At 36.6% G+C, this 23,747-nt stretch overlaps 1 protein-coding gene across 5 annotated transcripts in view; it reads right to left on the reverse strand.

The window, feature by feature from the left end:
- The window catches only part of CNST (consortin, connexin sorting protein), a 48,705-nt gene that overhangs the window by 5,858 nt on the left and 19,100 nt on the right, over nucleotides 1-23,747 (reverse strand). For all 5 annotated transcript variants that reach the window (XM_066315946.1, XM_066315948.1, XM_066315947.1 and 2 more), the window contains 8 exons: nucleotides 22,201-22,406; nucleotides 19,291-19,321; nucleotides 16,655-16,741; nucleotides 16,087-16,201; nucleotides 13,596-13,617; nucleotides 13,326-13,422; nucleotides 7,512-8,377; nucleotides 103-238 (listed from right to left, as the gene is read on the reverse strand). In XM_066315946.1, the coding sequence (XP_066172043.1) occupies nucleotides 103-238; nucleotides 7,512-8,377; nucleotides 13,326-13,422; nucleotides 13,596-13,617; nucleotides 16,087-16,201; nucleotides 16,655-16,741; nucleotides 19,291-19,321; nucleotides 22,201-22,406 (1,560 nt within the window). The remainder of the gene's footprint in view (nucleotides 1-102; nucleotides 239-7,511; nucleotides 8,378-13,325; nucleotides 13,423-13,595; nucleotides 13,618-16,086; nucleotides 16,202-16,654; nucleotides 16,742-19,290; nucleotides 19,322-22,200; nucleotides 22,407-23,747) is intronic.

Below are 23,747 nucleotides of genomic sequence, written 5' to 3' on the forward strand. Positions count from 1 at the left end.
GAGAGTATATTCAATAAATGCCTGCTTTGCTGTTGGGAACTAAAAGAATGACAATATTTGCACCCCAAGAGAGCAACCCCTGAATTAACAGCTTTAGACTACCTTGATCCAATGTGTCTTCCATTTCCTGGAATCTTACTCTTCTCTTTGTTTGCCTTTGCTGGACTTGAGCAATTGTTTTTCCATCTCTGTCATCTCTCTTCTTTAGTATAGACACCAATCCTTCCACTGGGGTAATCTATCAGGAAAGTCAGTGAGTGGCACAAGAGATGTTAAACAGAGCCCATGCTTCGATTTCTCACAATGACTCAGGGAGGAAACAAACTAAGCAGTTAATAAATAGTTTCCAGTCTACTTTTCTTAAACATTGCAGCACTTGTGAGAAGTCCTTCTTGAAGACATCAAGTCCTGAACAGACAGGACAGCTGTAGTATAGTTCTGCTGCTTACTGACACTGCTTGCCCTTAACTGTTATGAAAGTGAAATACACGCATGTTTTCTGCTTGGATTGTACTTTGTGTTCCTTTGTAAGCTCACATGGGTAGGGGCAGTGGTGAGGCGGATTTGTGTCAAAATCACTATCATCAGAGGGCAATAAGAAGTCAATGACACACTGCTGCTCCCTCTCCAAAGATATAATCCTGCAGAGACCATCAACTACTTATTGTGAGATTAGTTTTCCAGCACTGCAATTGGTTCCCCAGGGGGGACAAGCAGCAACAGCGGGGCTACAAAACCAACGAGAGGGAACACCAGGGAAAAAGAAAGCTTCAGTGTCCTGGATAGATTCCAACTCCACATTGTAATAAGCTCTCTGGATACAGCAGCAGCTCAAAAATCCTTCCCTACAGGCTGGTCACCCAAACAGGCTGCACAAACAGCAATACGGTCAGCAAGTCAATAAATCACAACTTCTCTTTTCTTTGCTACAGCATTTGTATATAGTTGCCAGAATATATGCTAAGCCCTATTGGGTTGGCTGAGCAGTCTGTAACTTCCTAGTTATTAATGAAATGGAAGTAGGTGAACTATCAGGAGAAAAATGCTTTCCTAAGCCAGTAGTTCCTGGTGTGCTAGAAATAAATAGAACTTAAAGTAGAACACATGTTTAGAATTGCCCTTATTTTTGTCTTGTGAGCATCCTTGGCTCAAAAAAAGTCATAATTGTTTCTTCCTAGATCTTAGTAGGACTTAAAAAAAACTTAATTCTGTAGATCAGCAGTAACATTTGTTAAATTGAAAAGTAATATATATACGTTTGTGCTACAGATAAAACATACCGCATCTACAACTGAATTTGCAACAAATCCATTAGATAACCCCATAGGCCTCTAATTTTTACAAAAACTCAAAACCCCCCAACTTTCCAAGTAACACTGTAGCTGCAGACAACTGACTGCTTAAGCCTATCTATAACATAAGTTAGAAGACCACCCAGAAAAACTTGTTTGCATTGCATTTCGAAGAGCTGTAGAGAAACAGAAAACAGACAAATTCATAACTTATGTCCTTAAGCTTGCCTCATGCTACGAGCTTATATAATGCATCAATATACACTGTAGTCAGAGATGGTGCACTGCACACAGCGAGGCACAGGGCACAATCCAATAGGCACTGGAGCAGCTCTGGCCTTTGCAACATTTAACTGACAAATGTGCCAATTACACTTGTAGGTCTCTCGTCTGGCAATATTTTATAGCCCTCAAACAGACAAATAATGTTTGCCAGAATAACTCAAGAGCTGGGTACTGTGGGTGCATACCTACAGTCTAATAACTTCTCCAAAATCACAATTGAGAAGATAAAATTGATCTCTGCCACACTTTCAATACTCATTTTCCTTTTTGTTTATCTGCTCCAGAGCTTGAATGGATTATTTAAGGAAACAATATAAGGAAGGACTTGGAAAGTAGTGAAAGGGTGGAGGCAGAGGAAATAAATTGTTTAAGTCAACATGCAGAGGATCAGTAGCCTGCAAGTGCCTCATCACAACAAGTGAGTGCACTGAGGTGCAGTTTCTACTGCTAATGTTAAACTAGCCTTGCAAAACTGCCACGAAAATTTAACAGACCAGCAGAAAATCAAAGCTTGTTTTCCTTGATGTGACAAGGAAGGGGGATTACGCAGGAGTGCTTTAATTTGACTTATTTGTTTGGAAGGGTGGAGATAAAATGATATCCTTTAGTAGATTATCTTAAGCTTCTGCTTACAGCATTGCTTTCATAAAGAGGATCAATGGCTCCTCCCACACCACCCACACAGCAGGCTGGCTGTTGCCTGGCATGATTATTCCCAAGTGGCTTGGACTGCACATGGTGGGAATGTCACCCAGAGATGGCAGGGCATTCCCACCAGTCTGCTCTAAGATTAGAAGTGGTGGTCCGTTTTGCAAGTCATCATTGCAACCTGAGGCACTTCATTTTGTCTGTTGGCTCTTGGTGTTTTCTGAATGGCTGTGTCACAAACTCGTGTCTTCTCCAAGCTTAAAACCAGAGGGCTATCCTTGACAGGATTATGTGGAAATGTGATTCAGTAATTACAGTTACATAAAAGGCTTTTTGAAGGAAAGTCTTGCTACAATGAGGTTTATTTACTTTCCTTGTCAGCCTACATGGCTACATTTCAGGATTTAGTTTAAATGTATAAAGAAATAATTTGACACAGCACAGGTTACTCTATTCTGAACATCTTCTTTTGCTTAAAAAGGGGGAGCAAGTGCTTTTGATTTTGCAATAAAAATCAGTGTGCCTAGTGTTACTTCCCTATCACAACAAAAGCCACAAACTGTATTTTGAAAATGGCCCCTTTACATTATATGTAACTCATACCTAGAACAGAATCCTAGAATAAGTTGAGCTGGAAGGGACCCACAAGGATCATCGAGTCCAACTCTTAGTCCTGCAGAGGACACCCCAAGAGTCACCCCATGCGCCCCAGAGCGTTGTCCAAGAGCTTCTTGATCTCTGTCAGGCTGGTGTGTGACCACTTCCCTGGGGAGCTTGTCCAGTGCCCTGCCACCCTCTGCGTGAAGAAACTTTTCCTGACACCGAACCCAAACCTCTCCTGACTCTGCTCCATGGCATGACTGTACTTCATCTACCTTTGAATTCTACAAGTTATGCACTGAAGGTTTTTTGTCTTTGTCTGCAATACACAAAGTGATTGTATTAGATCCATCTCCCACTATTTAAACATCCAAGGAGGACTTAGCTGCCACACAAGACGAAGTTTTACGTCCCACTCTTTAGGAGGCAGGAGGAATTAAAAAAGGCAGAATACATTATTTAAATTGGAAGTTAATGAGGGAACTGTGGTTAATACAGTTGACCACAAGCCAAGCAGAGGCTTGACTTGAACCACAGGCAGAAAAATACAGGCTTGCACCAGACCGCCCTGCAAACAGCTCTTACATGAAAGAGCTGCCAAATGACCCTATTGAAACATCAGATATTTTCTCAATTCTAAGCTGGATAATTAACCAAAGATGGTCTTGGAGCATCTGTCTAACTGGGCTTACTCAGCTCTGATGGCCTTCATAAAAATCTTTTGACTGGAGCTTGACAGGAACTGAAAGTGGCATGCAGGTGTGTGGTGGCATTTTCACCAACAGTCAAAAAGGAAAGCAGCAATGACTGTTGGCTAGTTGAAACTCTGTTAAAAAAAAGCTTTTGTCTCTTCCCCACATTAATAGAAAGTGTATCTACTTCAATCAGAAGTTTCAGTTTTCAGATAAATTTTAATAACCAGGTTGCAAAATTAGAAGAAATAAGCTCTAATTAAACTACCTGTCTCTTCAGTTTAAAACAGCATTTGGTAATAAAATATCAAAAATCTTCTTAAATTGTGCTTATTTTGAACAAATAAATGTGTGTTATATTTATAAAAATACCAGACAAAACTAAGAAAACCAGGCCTTGTTATTGAAGTTCATAGAGAAAACATATTTAACTTGACAATTAGAATCAGTTGTAGCATATGGACATAAATAAAAACTCTAAACTGGAGGCACTACAAACTGGGAACTAAGAAGAAAAGCTCATTGTATGAAGTAGTTTGGTCTGAATGCAGAAAACTACTCAGGAAGGTTTGTGTATTCTTCTGTGGGCTGTATTCCTCATTCAGTTACTTGGCAAAGGATTGTAGTTTTATTACAAGCAATATCAATTTTTTTAAAGCAGTAATCCACAAAATGACAAAATCAAAGACTGCCTTGTGTTACAATAAAAGCAACAGACAAACCCCTTTGCTAATAAAATACATTAGATAAGCGAGTAATTTGAATTTGAAAAAGAGCTAATTTAGGAGATTTGGTATTTATACCCCAGCTACAGATGGTAACTATTTTTCCTGCTGATACACTTGCCATGCCTGAGCTCCTTTATACAGTAACAAATACCTCAGATACTGTGTAAGCACTGGACAATGAAGCGTAGTTCTTACGAAATCAAAGCTACGGCACCCAGGCCATACAAGAGAACAGAGGATCCAAAATACTGCCTCCAAACCTAGTGGAGATTTCATTTCTTGGTACACAAACTGCCCTCCAAAAGCTTTATGTCTTGGTAGAGAGTCTCACTATCTTTGCTTTCTACAAAGAATTTCCCAATTATAATTTTCTAATAAGGAAAAACTTCAAGATTTTACTCACTTCCTTAACTGTCTCTCACATGAAAAGTTTTTTTATTTTGTATAGCAAAATGCAACTTTATGGAGGTTACAGTTTGTTTCACCACTGGTGTGTCATTTCATTCTCACAGAAATGATGGCAAAGAATTTAAAAAAGTTATATACTTCTAATATCTGATATTGTTGTAATATCAGCTTCTGACTCTGCCTCAAAGCTCTTCGTTAGCCATACAAATCTTGCTTCTGTAAAATGACTGTGGTTTTCCCATCATTTGCATGTTGTTGGTTTGTACTAGTGAAGAAATACCCAGTACAAGGACTTATGCAATATGAAAACTGTTATTTCAGTTTTGCAACTATTTAAATCCAGAATCAGAACTTGGTGAATTTTCACTCTTGTAATTAGTTATTGTAAATGATAAGTTAAAAGCAAGTGGCCCTTCTCCATTTTCAATAAATTATTGTTATATGTCAACTGAAGAACATTAATGAAATTTTATTTTAGCATATGAGTTTTGTCCCCCGGTTATTTCAGAATTATCTTTACTCCCACCTTCCATTCAAATTTGCCTGTGGCAGTTTCATAAACAGTTACTTCATGACAAGTTTTATCACTGTCAAATTGATATTTTTTTTCTTTTTTACTGGGTACATTTCATGTGATTAATTTCATTTCACTCATGTGGCTACATGAATGCATTTTCTAGATACCTCATTAACAACCAGTGTATGAAAACACTCTTATCTTCTTAGGTTGCCATAGCCCGAACAATGCAATTTCAAAGAGGACAAGAAAGGAAGAAGTGTTACAGCTAGGTACAAAGATCAGTCTGCTCATCAAAACTTCAATGCAATCTTATTTTAGCACTAAAACAGAATCAATGAACACAAGTTAACAATGCTGCTTTCTAGGGGTGCCAAACTCTTTCAAATGTGTCTTCCAGGAAAGCTGTGGGTGCGCACCACTTCTGAAAAACAACCCCTAGGCTACTGATGGGTGGTAAGATTAACTGGGAAAACGTCCTATAAGCGTATAATGAACAATACAATCTGTTGTGTGCCGTCCTTAACTCACCCTGTGGCACCTAGAAATCTCAAGTATTGCAAAACAACCCCAGATGCTTCATATAACAAATTTTAATTGATACTGACATTAATCCTTCTTCCCTTCTCCCATTTAAGCCCCCTGCCTCACACAAAACTCGGGCCTCTTGCTAAGAATGCAGCCAATATGATGCCTTATATGGCCAGAAAAAGTACTATGGAAAAACTCAAGGTACTTTTTCCTCTGCAGAGTCTCAACTTTGCCATCAGAGTACTGGCAGTCCCAGCATCAGGAGAGCAAACTGGAATTGAAATTAGATGCCCTGTAAAGCATCATCATCGGTCACAGGGACAATCAATACAAGCATAATTTTTCTAACAGTATCAATATGTTGCTTCCTATCCCATCCTCTGAAACACAAATGGCACAAACATAGCTACTTAAAAATAGATGCTATTGGATCACTTTAGGCTTTACCTATATGAAACAGAACAATACTCCTCTGCTAAAATGTGGGACTTTCAGTGGGCTCAAAAGAAATTTAATGCTGAGGGATGATACTTAAATTACTCTTCTGTTACACACAGATAAAGGCTTAGCACACACTGTCAACAAAATGCTTTTTCAAAACCACCCTCTAAGTGAACACAAGCCAATGGACTCAGCTGACAATTTGGGATACACATATTAACATGTATGTGGGTTTCCACACCTGCTTGTGTACAGGTTTGTGCACATGGCTGTCAGTCCTGGTATGTGGAACACTTCCTGTAAGCCCACACAAGACAAGAGGCATGATCTTGGAAAGGATGTAAAGAAACTGTGCGAAAACCCAAAATGCTCTCCTTTCAGCTCTGGAGACTTTACCAAACATGTAATAACATCAGCATTGATCTCCAGTATTTAGTTCTCTGCTTGGCCACAGTCCTTGAGCAATTGTAGGGTTACTTGGTCTCTGTGCATTAGCTTGATCTCTAGAGAAATACTGTAACTTTATTGCCAAGGGGATAGTTTATTGTTAAAGATCTTAAAAATAGACATGAACTAAGATACCTTCTACAAGTCTTCCCCTTCCGGCATCTGAAATACCATCATTTCACAATACACTCATTTTTTCATTAAAAAAAATCCCAACTCTTAAGGTTCCATGGATGCAAATGCAGCAAAACCAGAAGACAAATAAAGCCAAGATGTCGTCATTACACTCTCCAAAAAAGTCCCAAAGCAATAAATCTTCTCTATTTTCAGAAAAGCAATTTAGCTTATGAAGCACTCATCCTTTTTACAGGCCTATCAGCAGTGCTTAAGGAAGGTGGGCTCAGGGTTAGAAGCCCTTTCTTAAGCTTGGGTTGAACAACAAATCTGCCTAAACTTGACAAAATCAGAAGCCCATTTATTCAGACAGAATTTATACATATGTAGTTCTCACCTCTATGGAATAAGCACAAAAAAGTAAACTTTGTTCTATGCATAGGAATGAATGATGGTACATCATAGACATTATGTAGACCTCTGAGACAAAATTTGATTTAGCAGGAATTGTGAGAACATCCCTTAACAGTCAAATAAAAAAAAAATATTTAAACCTCCCAGATATGACACTCATATATAAGATCAATCTTATTTTTGAATCACAGTGCACTGCTAGTCAAGAAGGAGACAGAGAGGCAAAATGAAACTTTTTTTCTGAGTAAATCAGAAAAATTAAATATGTATAGATTTCAGATTTGAAAAAAAAAACATACATAAAGGGATATTTAACACATTTTGAAGTTGGCAATATCTAAAATATTTTAACTGAGATAAACATGAAAGATTTTATAGTATTCGCAACATTTACCTCAGTAATCTCTATCCTTCTTGTAAGCTCATCAAGGGAAGAAAAGCTGTCATCTAGTGATAAAGCTTCCAGGGAGTTATAAGATGCTCGTTCAGGTGAAATATCTGGAACAGCGTCAAAATCCTCTTGGTTTGCTAAATTTGCAGATTCTTCAGTGTCTATTATGTTTCCATTCAAAAATCTCAGAAATAAATCTTCTTGTTCATTCCTGACCTTCTCCTCCTGTCCTGCTGCTCTCTGTATTTCCTCACACACCCGTGAATGGGAAGTACTGTCATGCTCAGACACTTTATTACACCCAGAGCATTCATCTGATGCAGTTCTGTCCCATGAAGACTGTTCATCATCATCAGGCTGTATCTGTTGCTGCTTTAAATCACTGTTTCCAAGCTGACCACTAGCAATTTCTGAAGACCCAGCATCATGTTTTGATCTGAGCAGATTTCTGTCAGCTGGCACATCTTTACCAGAAGGACCCAAATCAGTAGGCATATAATCGGCATCTGTTAAAGCCAAAGCATCTACCATTGGCTCTAGAGGGAGTTTCACTCCAGGCTCCTCAGCTCCTTCTATTTTTACTGCATCCTTGGAGAGCTGTCTTTCCCTCAGCTGCAGACTGTTATCTTCACCGGCATCCCCAGATGATAAGAAGCCCGAGGAAGGCCTGCCCACTGTCCCTGTGGACTGGGTGTGTGGCTCCAATGTTGATCCAGCACTGCAGTGCTGCTCCTCCATGTGGTCCTTTCCTGCAGCTACCCGAAGACTTGCTGCCTCTGTCTGTCTCTCTGTTTTGTTTTCACCCGAACAAACAGTGCTCAGCTGTTTATCTTCTTTCTTTGGTCCAGAGCCAGGACAAGTTTCAGTACCTAAGTGCAATAGGAAAAACAGTTCCAGAGTTTTTAAATGATTCAAAGCATCAGCCCAGGGGGGAAAGAGTATACTGTGATTTGATAACATTGTAACCTAATGCTTCAAAAAGCTCTCCCATAAAGGGCAGGTATTTTATGCTCCAGTCAGGATAACTTTTGTTTGTAGTCTCTGACTCCTGATTCAGAAAAAAAAAAAAAACCCAGAAGCATTTGCACACATTCTTGTAGGTGAAGCACATGATTTAGTGCCCTTCTGAAAAAAGCAATTCCCAATATGTAAACAAGTATCTTTCTGAACAGTCACTTTTCCTCTAATGGATATTTTACATGAGTCATCTCACGGAGGCCTGGAGATCAGGAAAATGCACTAATTACAGAAAACTGTATCTTGATGCCAGTGTATCTATCACCTAGGGAGATATCTGCATTTCCTTTAAAGAAGCTGAAATCATACTAATTTCATAAATTTTAAATTTGCAGATCACTAGCTCCTTTGGTTAACACTAAATTAGATAGAAATTACATTTCCCATAAGTGGACAGCATAAAAAGATGCTGCTTTTTGGATCAATAAGTTTACATATTAAAAATGCAATTTGACACAACATTTCTGTATTCATATTCACAATTAAGATGAATTTTTTTTCTTATCTGAAATTTCAGAGACACAGAAGGAGTTCTACATAGCTTGTGAATTCATCTACTGTTGGCATGATCTGCTGATGAAGGAGTAGATGGTTAGCACAAGTTGTCTGTGAAATTATTAGATATTAACCATTACAAGAAAGCCAAAACTCTGTTTTTAGGCTTAAAAAGAGAGAAAGTGGCTTTTAAGAATTAAAATATCAAAGTAAGCTAGCTATGACAGAAACTGACTTTTATTCCATACCTTAATAAAAACTAAGTTAAGACTATGTTATAATAGGACTACTGTTGCAGTAATAGTAATAACCTCCATCAACAAATTAGTAACTTTAGAAAATACTTGTTTGCATTTTTTTGGTCGTAGTGAAGAGCAGAAAGGTCTTATGAACAGATTAATAAAGATATCAAACAATTTCCTTCTTAACTGAGTTTTCTATGCCAATTTTCTTCTTTCTCATCTGTTAAAACCTCTCCTAAAATGTGAGCAATTTCCTGAACTTGTTACACAAAATGGTCATATACATGAAAATAAATGTTTGCATTAATTCATTGTACTAAACAATTTTACTAAATTTCAAACTATCCCCCTTCTAATAGATAATGAAATGCAAAGTAGCATAGAAAAGACAGACTTGAAAATTGAAAGAGAATACCCAAGCAAATCAAAATGTGGAAAAAATATCAGAATTACATTAACAGAAAGAAAGAGTATCAGGAACTCAACTTCTGTAAAACACTGAAAGAATAGATGTGAGGTGAGAATAGGTGAGAATTTTTAAAAATTAGACACAGAAGAGTAGATAGCTCAAGGGATTTGTAATGGGATACTGAGCCCTTCACATACAGGTCATGAGTTCAAATGCAGTCTGGATTATTGGTACAAGATTTTGTTACCATCTGTCAATTTTTCCTAGTGGATACATCCACATTACAACAGGCATCTTTGTTGGCAGCCCCAACTGCAACAAAGATTAAATGGAATCGGAAATTAAATCAGATTCTTTACTGTAAAAGGTGTCCCTTGAGCTCAGGGCAATGTTCCTAAGAAAGTAATAAATGATCCTAGCACTGTTACCTAACCACAGATGTACAAGAACTGGGATGCAGTGAACATTCATATTGGGTTTTCAGCAGTGTTCAATATTTACAACTACTTCAGATAACCCTTGTTCACAACAGACTGAAGGCAAGTTAAAACAAATACTTGAAGACTTAATTAGAAAAGATGTCTTTGCCTACACTAAGTTAACTGAAGACATACCCACCGGGAGCAGTAATTTTTACTGACTGACAGAGGTACAACAAAGTGTCTACTGAAAATTTTTTAGCAACAGAAACACCTATGGTAATTCAAAAATTGATTTCTTTTCCCCCAGAGTTGCATTAGAACTGACACTTGGTTTGTTCATCACAGAAACCTGTGGGCACCACTTTGTCCCATTAATCCAAGACCACCTAGCAGACAGAGTACTACTCTACAGTAATCTACCAATGGAGAATTCACACTCCTCCATCTTTGTCCTTACCAACTAAAAAAAAATCCCATAGCACCTAGAAGAAAACAGGGTATAAAGATTTCCTCCTCATCATGGAAACAAGTCTAAACTATATGTACACACTGCAAACTTATGCTAAGGGTTTTGTTAAATTCAGTATTTCATTAGAAAGGTTTTCATGAAGCACATTAATCTTTAGTTAACACTAAGGCTATCAAGTTTCTGCTTTCAGTCAGAAACTGAAGAAATTCATGTGCAAAGGATGTATCAAATCTCATATTTTAATATACACACACAGTATTAAGGGCCAAATTCTCTCTGTTGGTAGATTCAGAGTGAAAATCTGTCAGAAAGTAAAATGCCATAGAACAGATCATTCACAACCCTTGCTCAGAAATGAACTAGGTAATGTCCCAGGAATCCTGACTGGATGACTCCTTATAAAACTGTTTTTTGGTTGCTGTAGCCCCAGGAGAAAGGAATTGTGAATTCTTAGGCTCAACTGCCTACGGAGGCTCAAACTATGTTCCCATATACCTTAGCAGATCAATGGAATAATTTTTGCTTCAAATTACCAGGGAAGTTTGATTTTACTTCAAAAGATGCTCCTATCGTGCAGTGCAACAATCTCTACAACATAATATAGATATTGCTACAATGCATTTTATGTATTCTTATTGATAACTGCTAAATAAATTCTTATTAAATATGAATCCATATGAAAGCCAGTTCTCAAAACACTTGAGTTTCCTTTTCCTGTCTTAATGTAAGTCAGATTTCTACTACAAGCAGATTAATGAGTTAAGTAGTTCTTCCTGTGGTTTGGCAGACACATGTATAAGAAAAGTAAAATTTCATGCTTCTCATTTTTAATTTCATTTTTCTTTTTCTTTTTTTTTGAGAAAAAGCCCATAAAAAGCAGAAGTCAAGCATTCTAAGTTTTCAGTGAGAAAGCCCATGCATTTAGGCTACTGTTAAAAAGGTTAAATATTGGGAACTGTATGTTTATTGTAATATAGAATTCTGCTGGGGTTCAGGCAAAAACAAGAACCAGTCCCAAATTGTCATATTGTTTCTAGTCCTGAGCTGGACCACTCAGGTACAGCTTGTTATCCGAATGTTATTTCAGATTCTGAATCCCCTTTGGCAAATTTCTATACTGGTTCACACTGATGCCTTCCCTACCCAAATCCTAACTGCAACAAAATCCATTCATCCCCATGGCACTGATGCATTGACACTGAGGGGCAGCAGCAGCAGCTAATGACCACATGCTGCCTGGACAGCTGCTCACACTCTTCAGAGAGAGATTTCATTGCTTCCTCAAGAATGCACTAATCTTGTGAAGAGCATCTATGGCAAATATCAACCACTTAAACTCAAGTTAGGGTGGGAATATTCCTATCTTTGTTATTGGATAATACAGCTTTATTAATTTACCAACACTTCACAGGAACCAAAGATTTTGATGGTATTTTGACAAGATTTACATTATGAGAAAGACAGGAAAACATCCATTTACACCATTAATTCCTTCCACATTAAGTCAAGATGTTGTACTAGAGTATTTTGACATTGAAACAAAATGCTCCTGAATTCAGAACGCTCAAATGTTCAGGAATTCTGCTCTCCAGAAAGCTTTTGTTCCCACTTGGAATAAAATCAGAGGAAAAATTGTAATACTCTACTTTTTTCCGTGGGAATTTCCAGCCAAAAATAAAAAGCTCTGTTTTCTTTTCATCTGCTTTCTGAGCTGTAGAACATGTTTGTTTCATGTTTCTAATGCTTTGTTTAGTTGTTTAGTTAGGTTCCAAGAATAAAAGTGGAGAAAAGGCAGTATAGAGATAATGGTAAAAAAGCATGACATTAAGAAGAACCCACACATGAGGAGAACTGTGACTCTGTATCTTTATTAATTTCTGATTCTCCTGAACATCCTGGCTGATACACACTTGTAGGACAGTTTGGGTTGAATGGGACCTCATAGGATCACTTAGGCCAGTTCTCATCTTCTGAGAAATTCCAGCTGTTTTTGAGGAAAGGTACTTAGCTTAAGCCAATATTGGCAACTGGAACATGGCAAAATACCAGAAACTTTTAGCTCAGAGAGAAGAGAGATTAAAGCACAGCCTGGTTGTCTACCAATTCTTTCCCACTCTGTCTCCATTTTAACAACTAATTAAATTGTAAATGTTTATAAGAACCCAAAGATTCTAACAAATTATTTAAACAAAATGGCCACTGCCCCAAGGCAGAAAAAGGAAAATGAGGCTGACATAAAAGTATGTACTGAAAACAATTAACAGGAAGTTTTTCTCTTCAAGGTCCCCCCAAAGGCTTCATCATTTTCTGTATTGCTTCAAAAAGATGCATCTTAAAATCAGTACACAGCTTGTAAATAAAATAGTTCCTAACATTGATACCGGTATTCCATTGCCACACCTCAGAATGTCTGTCATCAGATTAAATACCTAGTATATATTTGTATACATATAAATTATACATCTCATCTCAAGTTTTATACAATTTTGTAGCTTAAATAAGATACTACAAATGCATGCACATTTAAAACTTTTTTTGGATGGAGACTAGAATTACTTTACAATTATGAATATCAATGATAAATTAAAATCCCATTATTCATCCATTGTGCTGAGAAAAAAAAATCATCCATTTGTGCATCTGTAGAGATCCAACAAATGCCATAGCTTCAAATTAAATAGCTTCACTGTATTTATAGGAATATGTTGTTACAGTGTAATATTTAAAACAAATGTATGCACATGTACATACATACACACATACCTGATTTAAAAGCAGTAGCTTCTCTTTCCTCTAAAGTTCTGGATTCCATTAACTGAGACAAACAGCTACTTTCCCATGTATTTTCTGCAGCTACTAGCTGTAAAATATGATAGTATTACCTGTAATTTTTGGAATTAAACAGGAATGCTGTGACTTTTTGAGACATTCAAACTTCAGAAAGCTTCTAAACTTGAAAGATTTTATCTAATATTTAAAAGATATTTATTACCAATCTTTGACAAAGTAGAATTCAATTAAACAGCTGCTTACCTTATTTTTGGATGGCTGTGGCCTGCAGCAATAAAGGAAAAATGAATAAATTAAACAACCTAGTGGCAACATTCTTCATAATAAATGTAAATGAAATCTTAGAAACCTTTGCTCTGCTCTAAAATTAGCACGAAACTTTTCTTCCATTGAACGTGTCAGGCTGCTAGCATACTTTCAAGCACACATCTGCACTCACATGAATATCATCAGGAGACCAATTAGCCCTAACATTGTTCAACCTAGGCAGTCAGAAGAAATTTTATTGCAACATATCAAGCAATGTACATTCCTGTAAAGGGTTGTGCTCAGAAGAAACTCAACCCACTTTAAAAATCATGTAAGAACTTGATATCTACTACTATTTAAAATAGCAATCACTATAAAAGAGATTGACGAATGAAATGCCCTCCCCAAAAAACATATTTCCCTCTCCACAGACTGGGACAATTTCTGGGTTCTGTAAGGTACAGCAGCTCCCACTGACTCCATTCAGACTCACAGGTGAATCAACACTGCTCACAGTCACTGCGGACTTTGCCAGCTGGATAGAGATTTATACACAATGTGATTCATCACACACAATCTGTCTTGCAGTCTTTCATACAGCAATGAAGATAAAATGTGGGGCATTTTATTTAAAGATACTGAAAAAAAATTGGAGAGACAAGGGAAGAGTACTGATGTTCATATTCTCTAACAAAACCTTCAAAGTGACATTGACTTCTAAATTTTACCATATAAACTTCAAATAAAGGACACTCAAAACTATGTTTAAAGAGCAAACATGTCCAGTATGTAACTGTAAACCTTGAGTATCAGAAAAAGTGACATTACTTTCAATTACAAAAGCAAAATACTGACATTTTCGAAGACCTTGCATGCTATTCATTAAAAATTAAACTTTTTAATTAAAAAGTAAAATGAGTTTAAACCTTAGGAAAAACCCCCTATATGAAACAGTAAAAGCAAATACACTTTTGCCTAGAGAGTTCAAAAGAGCAATAATATTAAATACAGAGCACTGATCACGGCTAATGAACACAAACCTTAATTTTTATCAAATTGCAGGGTTTCTCAGAACAGGGAATACTATTTCAAAGTTGAAATGGAGGAGAAAGCAGAGTTATTTTCAACAAGGTGACAATGCAGGTGACAACAAGGAGGTGCTGCTCATTGCAGGGGATAAATCCCAGTAGAGCTGAGTGTCAGCCTTTCTGTGGGTTTGCAAGGTCACGTGCAGGGAATGCAGACTGAGGCAGCTGCAGGCACTCAGTGCAGCCCCTCAGCAGCAGCACACTGTGGGTGCAAACCTGCAGCTCCAGTGCTACACCTGACCCCTCCTCCTGTGGCAACGCAGGAATAACTTTCCAAGGCCTCCCTCCCAAAGGCACTCAGAATACACATAAAAAATCCCTGCATGGATTCTGGCAATCAGCTGGGGTGCTTTCAAACTTCGGTACCATCATCCAGAAGAAAAAAAATTGATAGCCAAATCATACTCTTCACGAGCAACAAGAGCATCTTGGCTTTTGTTATATCTGGATTGACTAAGCCAATGCAAATGTATTAGAGGAAGTTCTCTCTCCGCATCTAATTGAGAGCATCTCCCCTGTCTGTCACAGGCAAGCCTTTTCACAGCCTTTGAATGTGGTTAGTTTCCTTACTGCTGTTGGCTGATCATTTTTCAGTGGCAGCTTGTATGTTTCCATCTATGCCTTAAAATCAGTGTCTGGACAGTAGGACATTGACCCATGAAAGAACAGATCTCCTCCTCCTTCCTGACAGGTACAATCCCATACGTGTTACTTGCCAGAAAAGCCCCCGAGGCACTGCCCCCAAGTTTGTTATGCTGTGATACACTGATTCAGGAGGCTGATGGATCAGGCAAAGCAGCTACGAACTGAGACTTCACTGCTCAGAATACTGTCATGCTAGGAAAGTACAGAACCACTGCTTCATGTAAATACAACCTATATGAAATAATAGAAGGTAACAAGAACTATTTTTAGCATTAAGGAATTGTCCTAAAATGTGGAAATTTGGGAATAAAATCCTATAGGGCAGGTATGAGTACTGAAGTCTGAGATGCTGGACACTTGCATTTTGAAACAATGATTAACGCAATAGGTATTAGACATGAACACCATAATTAGTTCAACAGTCCCTCTTTTCCTAAATTAACACTGTTCAGTTTTTCCTGTGGTTGAAATAATAGAACTCAAAGCTCCAGTTCTGGAAAACTGATGATTTGTTAAAATGAGTTCAGATTTAGTCTTTATACATTCCTCAAACAATATTAAAAAAATGTGAAACTGATGGTAAAAATATTTTAGTTACATACCAGAAGGAACTACCACTTTATAATCAAATTAAAGTCAGTAGTGCAACTTTTATTTTGATACTGATTATTTTAAAACACCCATAGTGGCAAGGAGACAACAGTTGCACTAACATACTAGTTTGAAGGGTAATAATACTTCCTTATACTTACTGTTGATGCGAGGAGCAAACTCTAGTAAGCTTTTCCAGTTCTTGGCCACTCAGTTCTTTATCTGAATTCCTCAGTGTTGTAACTGGACTGGGAGCTGCTGTTCTCCATTTTCTTTCTAAATTAAATCAAAGTAATTTTTACTCAAGATACTATAAAAGTAGCTAAATATAAAACAAATAGGTGAAACTAATTAAAGGAGAAATACTGACAACTTTTCTGTATATGTTCTACAGTCTCATTTCAGACTATGTAAAACAGCATCCTATTCTTTCAGCACACATTTTATTTTTATTTTCATCACATCACACTCACTTACCCTAATCAAAAAATAAGCTGGAAACAACTGTGGATCAAAATCTTGATTAACAGAATAAAAAATTACAAACTATTTGCACCTAAATGTGTGCAAACAAATCCAAAGCAGGAATGTTCTTTTTGTAACAAGCTTAGAGAAATCCTGACATAAATGCTGCTTTTGCTGTGTAGCCTTTTTAGCCTGGAAATGTAACTCTATTATTTAGAAATACAAACTAAAGTCTTCTATCAAATTAGTTTAGCTGATACTTACCCCACTGTTCCTGTATAGAAGAAAGATTTGCAAGCAGCTGCTCATGATAAAGTCTTTCAAGCTGAATGAACTTCATTGCCTTCTCATCTGAATGGAAGGTTAAAGCAAATGCACACATATGTGGACATGGTACAACTTACTTTTAACTGGAATCATGTTTGAGAGGGAAGTAATTATACACTTGAGATTTGCAGTAAGTGAATCAAAATGAATAATGGCTAGCATCCTGATTTCTGGGCAAGAAAGAAAAAAAAATAGCAGACATGAAAATGGCAGGCAAGAAGTAAAATAAGTTGAGAAACATTCAAAAAATGAAAATTCTATTATTTTCATCAGCTACTTCTTCCCAAGTGCCTGAAGCATAACCAAAGATTTTTCTTGAAAATAAGCTACTGAAATGTCATTATGCTGATAACTTCACCAAAAAAATGAAATCTCTGGGAAATGTAAAGCAGGACAAGGACACAAATACCAGCATGTATCTCTCAAGAAATACAAATATATGCCAATAACCATGACTAACTGAAAATACAGCTCTTTTCTACTGACCAGCTGAAGATAGTATTAAAATAATTGATCCAACTCCAACTTTTGAAAAATACCTGCCCCCTTTTCAACCATTGTATACAACACTTTTTGGACTGCCGAGTTTACCTTTTGTCTTCCTGAAGATTCTGCTCACTTTTCTTCTATATGAATACCTCTTTCCCCTTGCTTAGGGTTACCAATATATTCACAAAGGTATATTGATGGTCACATATTTTACAATAGTCAGGATAAGTCTAGTTCCACCAAGCCTGAGTTGTTAGTTGGGCTGTTTAAAGCTGTTTTACCAGCTATTTGAAATGTAATTCTATAATACGATGAGAACAGAAGTACGGTGAGTGAGGTTCTTAGTAACACAGAAAAACCGTCTTAGTAACACAGAAAAACCGCTTTCCATTATTCATGCTAATTAAAACACTGGAGTAATTATTCCAAAAACACAACCAGTACTGGTTATTCTGGTTAGCCTCATGCAACAGCATGGCTTGTGAGCAACAATATTAATGGAAAGAATATTCCCTGTCTTCAGGAAATCTATCATTAGAAACAGAATTACAGATCACAGAGAGAGCCTTAGAGGATCACAGCAACAAACCCCGAATTATTGTTAATATGAGGTTCCACACTGGATAAATTAAAATGTCTGTCATGGATAATTAATACAGTGCAACATGATCAAGTAAGTTCTTTATTAACCTCAGGAAACTGATGGCTGGAGGTACAGTGGAGATATCCTTCATAAATATGTATTACATAGTGGTGTTGAATTCCACACATCAGGTGTACGTTGCATTAAAAATATTTCCTTTGATCAGCTTTAAATAGAGTGCCTTTCAATTAAAGGAACTTCAATGAAAGAGGAACTGTTTCTACCATGCCATTTAAATTTTAAATTTACTGTATTTCCCCCTGCACCATAATATACTACAGAATTTTTACATGGCTTTCATTGTGGTGTGTAATTCACATTTTCTGATGGACACTTTTGAATTAGGATGACCAAACCAGAAGTGCAGGCCTCTAAAACAGTAATGGATGTTTTAATTTATATGTTGCTTTTATAATATTGCAACTGTTAGCTCTCTGGTCTTATCTACAGGCAAATATAACTTGTGTAGGTTTCATATGCCTGGTTACTCAGCCTGCTAAACAATTGCCTATTTGCTGTATTTTGTTTGCACAAATTACATAATAAAGAAATAATCTATATGCACAAATTCTGTAATATATGATGCATCTTAATGAATCACATACACCTCAAGGGCTTACCACTGGCATCTTCCTTTTATAATCTGATCATTTTCCCTTTAAAGCAAAGAGGAAATCCCAGTCCACCTTTTCTAAAATTCTAACTTAACCTTGGGGTTTAATATTATTATTCTCTCACACAATGACTGAAATTTGTCAGAGTAATTATCAGCAGTTCAACTACTACAATTTTTTGGCCAAACTTACTTGTATTACCTCGGAACAAATCAAAATAAACTGGACTATTAAACTGCTCCCAGAAGTAATTACCCATATTTTCATACAACAATTTCTCAGACTGCCTTGATATGATTTTGACTAATTAGCATTTGTCAAACACCATTTTGTTATTGTTTGCAGGTTGCTGATCTCAGCTCTGGGTGTTTGGTATTTTTATTCCAATTTAGACATTTTTAGTACATATTCTAATCAACTGTTGTGACATTTTTATCATTACTATAGGTACCCTATTTAATATAATACATATCCTAGCTCTGAATTGGACATTTTACCAGCTACTAATATTTAAAATAGAAGTTATCTTATAAAAACAAAAGTTCTTTGAAAGTGTTTTCTTACTTCCTTGCTTATGTCCAGCTACTAATGATTGCATCAGTACAGCTGTTGGAATTGAATTCATCCCTTAACTCACATTCCAGTTGTTTGATTAGGGAGGATTTGCTAGCATATTGTTTATCCACTCCTGGGTAAACTATGGTTGTTTGCTTCTTTCTAACCCTGACCCACAAGATGTGAGTTAACAGCAAAGCATTTAACTTCTATGTTTTATCATGCCATATTATTTTAATACTATGCAATGATTTCTGCAAGGAAAAGGATACATTCCTCCTCTTGAAAATAGGTCTCAGCTATCTGCAAAAGTGAAAAAAAAAAAAGGATCTATAATTTTCATGACCGTGGTAAGGATGTATGTGAACTTTTTATCATAGTTTTAAACATCTAGTTTGCAAGTTCCTACTTAGTTTGGATAAAATATGAATGTTCTCACAAAATGCATGTATTCCTGTTCTAGAAAAATGTTTTAATAGAGTATCAAAGACCAAAGAAATACTAAGTCCTCTCACACAAAACAGATTTACCCAACTCTTATAGGATTTTATGTTATTACAACTAAAAAAAATTATTTCAGAAAAATTTTTAGTTATCTTAACAGAAAGCTTTAAAATTACCTACAACAGAAATACTATTTCTACTGATACAAGTTCAAGAGCTTGAATTCTGTGCCTGACCAATGTTTCCTTATGTTTGATCAAATGAAGATTATTGCTGTGCTCTCCTGAGCATTACACTGCAATGTGTCAAAACAGAAATGGAGGTTTCCTGACTGAAGGAAAAGAACAGTCTTTTGTCTCCCTGTTGACAAAAAATATTTGAGAATTGCAACAATAACTTGTTTGTGCTAGTTACAAAACCGTGGAGGCTTTCCTAGAAAGCTGAAGAATACTGACAGCTTTGCTTTTAAATGCAATGAAATGCAAAAAATATAAACCTCAGATGTATGCCATAGAGCTCTACACCACCAGTGACCTTTACAAGCAGCAACTAATCAGCCCTCAGGGACAGCAAATTTTGGCAGTCTTCCTATTTGCCATGCATGATGAGGCGAGGGCAGAGCTTGCAAAATGTGTCCAGGAACTGCAGGTTCTCTGATACCAGAACATTTAGGTTGAGGCACCTCACAGATGATTCCCCAATGACTTCTGTGGGAGCACTCAAATATTCAGTCTCAAAATCTTTGGGACATTGATTTCAGCAGTCATAATATGGAAGGCTTAAATAAGCACTTTTGTAGAAGTCTGAAGATGATTGCTGAAAAAAGACAGCAACTTGATGGAGGAATCTAGATTACAAATTGTGTTTCCTGGCTCTCATCACTAGACCATTCTGAGACCAGTCCCTCTGAAAGAGAATGGGTAAGTGACTTTTAATGCTCTTTTTCTACACATTTTACCCGCTGTCCACAATAGCCTCCTACGGATTTTTGGAGCTACCAAAGCTCTACTTATGTTTTATGTTAATATACTTCTTAGATTCTGTAACAAGTCCTAAACAAATTAATCCAATCCAAGACAGGAAAAAAATGACATCCTATTCTAATTAGAAGTTGACTCCTAGAACAGCCCTTATTATCCAACAGCCTTTAAATATTCAATATAGGCTTCCCACAAACACCATGGATTGTTAATACTCCAGAACATCTGACACAGCTCTTGATTTTACACTGAGTTTTGTCATAGAGAATAGAAAAAGAATGTGATGGAAGAGTATTTTCTAGACTTGGTTTAATGCTATTGTCAGGCTCTACTATCAATCTAAAAAAATAATACTAAAGATGACAGGCTAATTCACTAGAAAGGAAAAAAAATTCCTAATAGACTCACTTTACAGGAATGCTAAACTTAAAATTCTTCCCCCATCCTGTCCTCAATTAAAAAAAACAAGTTAAAATCCTTGTAAGATCCATTAGCTTTCTTTCAAACACTCCATTCAAAATGCTTGATCATTTTTAGGAAAAAAGATATAGTGTTTGAATATGTTTCAATCTGAATATGTAGATTCTGTTCTCAGTTCTGTCATAGCTCCTGTATGACTTTCAAAAGATTCTTGCCCTTAGGGTTTGGCTTCCTCATCTAAAATGCAACAGATTTCACCTGATCATGTGTAATTGATTTATGTGATGTTGGTAAAGCATTTTAAGCTTTTGTCCTATCTTATTTTCCAAAAATGACCTTTGTACTGACTCATGGACAACCACCAAATTTGATGTGGCTAAAAGTACAAGTTGTTAACCCTAAAGCTAACCTTCTTGTAAGTTAAGGAACAGTATCAAATATCTTCACTCAACCATGGATTAGAAAAAATAAATTAGAATTCTATGTCAAATGTAGATTATCTCTAATATGCCAATCTAAAGAGAAACCCCTTGATCCCATATAATAGCTTATCTGACTCAAAAAAGAACATGGGAATGTCATTGCAGTTTAGAAGTTCTAAAATATTAAATACATCCAATCTTCCAAAATAAAGACAATGCAGCTGAGTCAAATCACACAGGTATAGTATCTACATGTGGCCCATATTAGACATCACAGCCAAGGAAAAGTCTGACACAACTAAGCTGTAAATTAATACTGCTTCAAGTTCTAACCATATATTTGTTCTGCATCATAACCTTCAGAAAACAAAGCATTGTACTGGCCAATTTGTAAGAAAGATTGCTTTTCAAACCACAGGTTTTCCTTTGGTCTTGCAGGTGTGGCAACTGTGCTTATATAAAGGTATACACTAAGAAACCTTGGTTCGTAATATTAATTCATAAAATTTATACTGGAAAGATGTCTGCAACAGTAAAAACAATTCCAGACTTAAAATTTTATTTAGGTATCTGCTGTCCTGTACAGCATGCAACCACACCAGTGTCTTAAAACTTTATTCAAGGTACATTAAAGAGCAATTTTCCTAAATCTTCCTGCCAAACTAATTTCACCATTTGGGGAATTAGAAACCCATCCTCAAGAGTCTCCTTTAACTACAGAATATACTTACAAGGCAATTTATAATTCAACAAATATTTCCAGATCTTAGAGGAGATATTTGCCTTGACCATCTGTTATGCATCAAAATATCCTCTCTAGATATGAGTATTGGCATAAATTGCATTTATGCATATTTTTCCTAATAAACAAAAGTCTCAAAAAATAAAATTGGGTGCAGCAACCAATAGAAAGTACCTGATGGAGACACAAGGGCAGTATCTTTGAATCCATCTGCTCAACCTCTTCACGGAGCAAAGAGAAAAGAGACTGCAACGTTTGCTTTTGGTCTTTTGGATGAAAGTTTTCCTTTGCTTCAACAAAGCCTTCAGCCTGCACAAAATCTGTATCTGTAACAAGAGTATTTTCCTCCTGGATTGCTGCAGTTCCCACTGTAGAAACACCTTTAAAAAGGAGAAGTGCTTACGTTAGGATTAAAAAAAAATATATTGAGGGTTTTTTTTAGTAATTTCAATATTAACGTTGACTGAACACCTAGTATGTTAACATCGCTGCTAAACTAAATACTGGCCTGGTCAAAATTAGTTGTGACAGGTCTGTCTCACTGCCAGCTCATTTACCCAACAAAACACAATAACACATCAGATACATTTGCACACATCAGATATATTTGTACACTTCTAACTGGGACCTTGCTTGCACTTATGAGGGGATTAAAAAATCAGAACGTGTTATACAGTTATTAAAAAGGGACCAGGATGACCTAAAAGTGCTTAGAATGGAGTTTTGCTCAAAAAGGGCAAATAGGAGGTAGTGAGGACAGAATGAAGCAGATGATGACACTGTGGGATTCTTTCGTAGGAGAAAGATGTGTAAGGGGACTGCTGAGTGAAAAGGAAGAACCCCCTACATGGTTGGACAGTTTGTCTGAGCATTTAGGGAAAGAGGCAGTAGTCCTGATCTATGACACAAGGCTGTGTAAACTGAATTTAGATCCCAGAACTTCTTGCTAGACAGAAAACTAGGCTTTCCATGGTACATTTCCTAGGAGTCCACTGTTGCCTGTCTCAAATTTTATAGAAGTCAAAAAAAGTCTGGCACTCAGGTGGAGTTATGAAGAATAATGTAAAGCATAACACTGTAAGAATAATAGAGGAAAAAACTTTCTGGGTGCAAATCCCTCACTTTATTCTTAGAAATGGAAAACTTGCTACATATTTTGATCATGTATATGATAGCTATGAGAAAATGTTAAATGAGATGAAGAAAGAAGTGTAGAGTAGTAGTAGTGACAGCAGTAGTGGGAGAAATCTACCCATATACTGACTAGGTCAGTTTCTCAAAAAGATCAGAGAATAAAAGCAATAAATTACAGCTTCCTATTAAACACAGTCTTAGGAGCAAACAGAAAACTACAGCTGCCTTCAACAGTTAATAAACTCCTTTTTATCTTTCCATAAAACATTGACTTTCACACACTTGTGTAAGACTGAACTTAAAAAAATCCTCCAAGTATTTAAAACAATTTAGAGAAATTGGCCACAGAAATGTGCCCAAGAAGCTTTAAATAAACTCAAATTATGATGAGTATTGTTCTTCAGTTACACCTATTTTCAGAAATCATGTTATCATCTGAAAGATGGACAGCTCAGGGCACTGTTTCAAGTATCTTTGTGTCCCCAGTTTGGGCACTCAGTTTCAGACCCCTTTGTTTTCATCACCACTGGAATTCAATGATGATTCAGGTTTAAGATTTAGGACCTAAGAAAGGCATTAGTTTGTCC

Source organism: Sylvia atricapilla, chromosome 3 (assembly GCF_009819655.1).
Source record: "Sylvia atricapilla isolate bSylAtr1 chromosome 3, bSylAtr1.pri, whole genome shotgun sequence".
Taxonomy (NCBI): Eukaryota; Metazoa; Chordata; class Aves; order Passeriformes; family Sylviidae; genus Sylvia; species Sylvia atricapilla.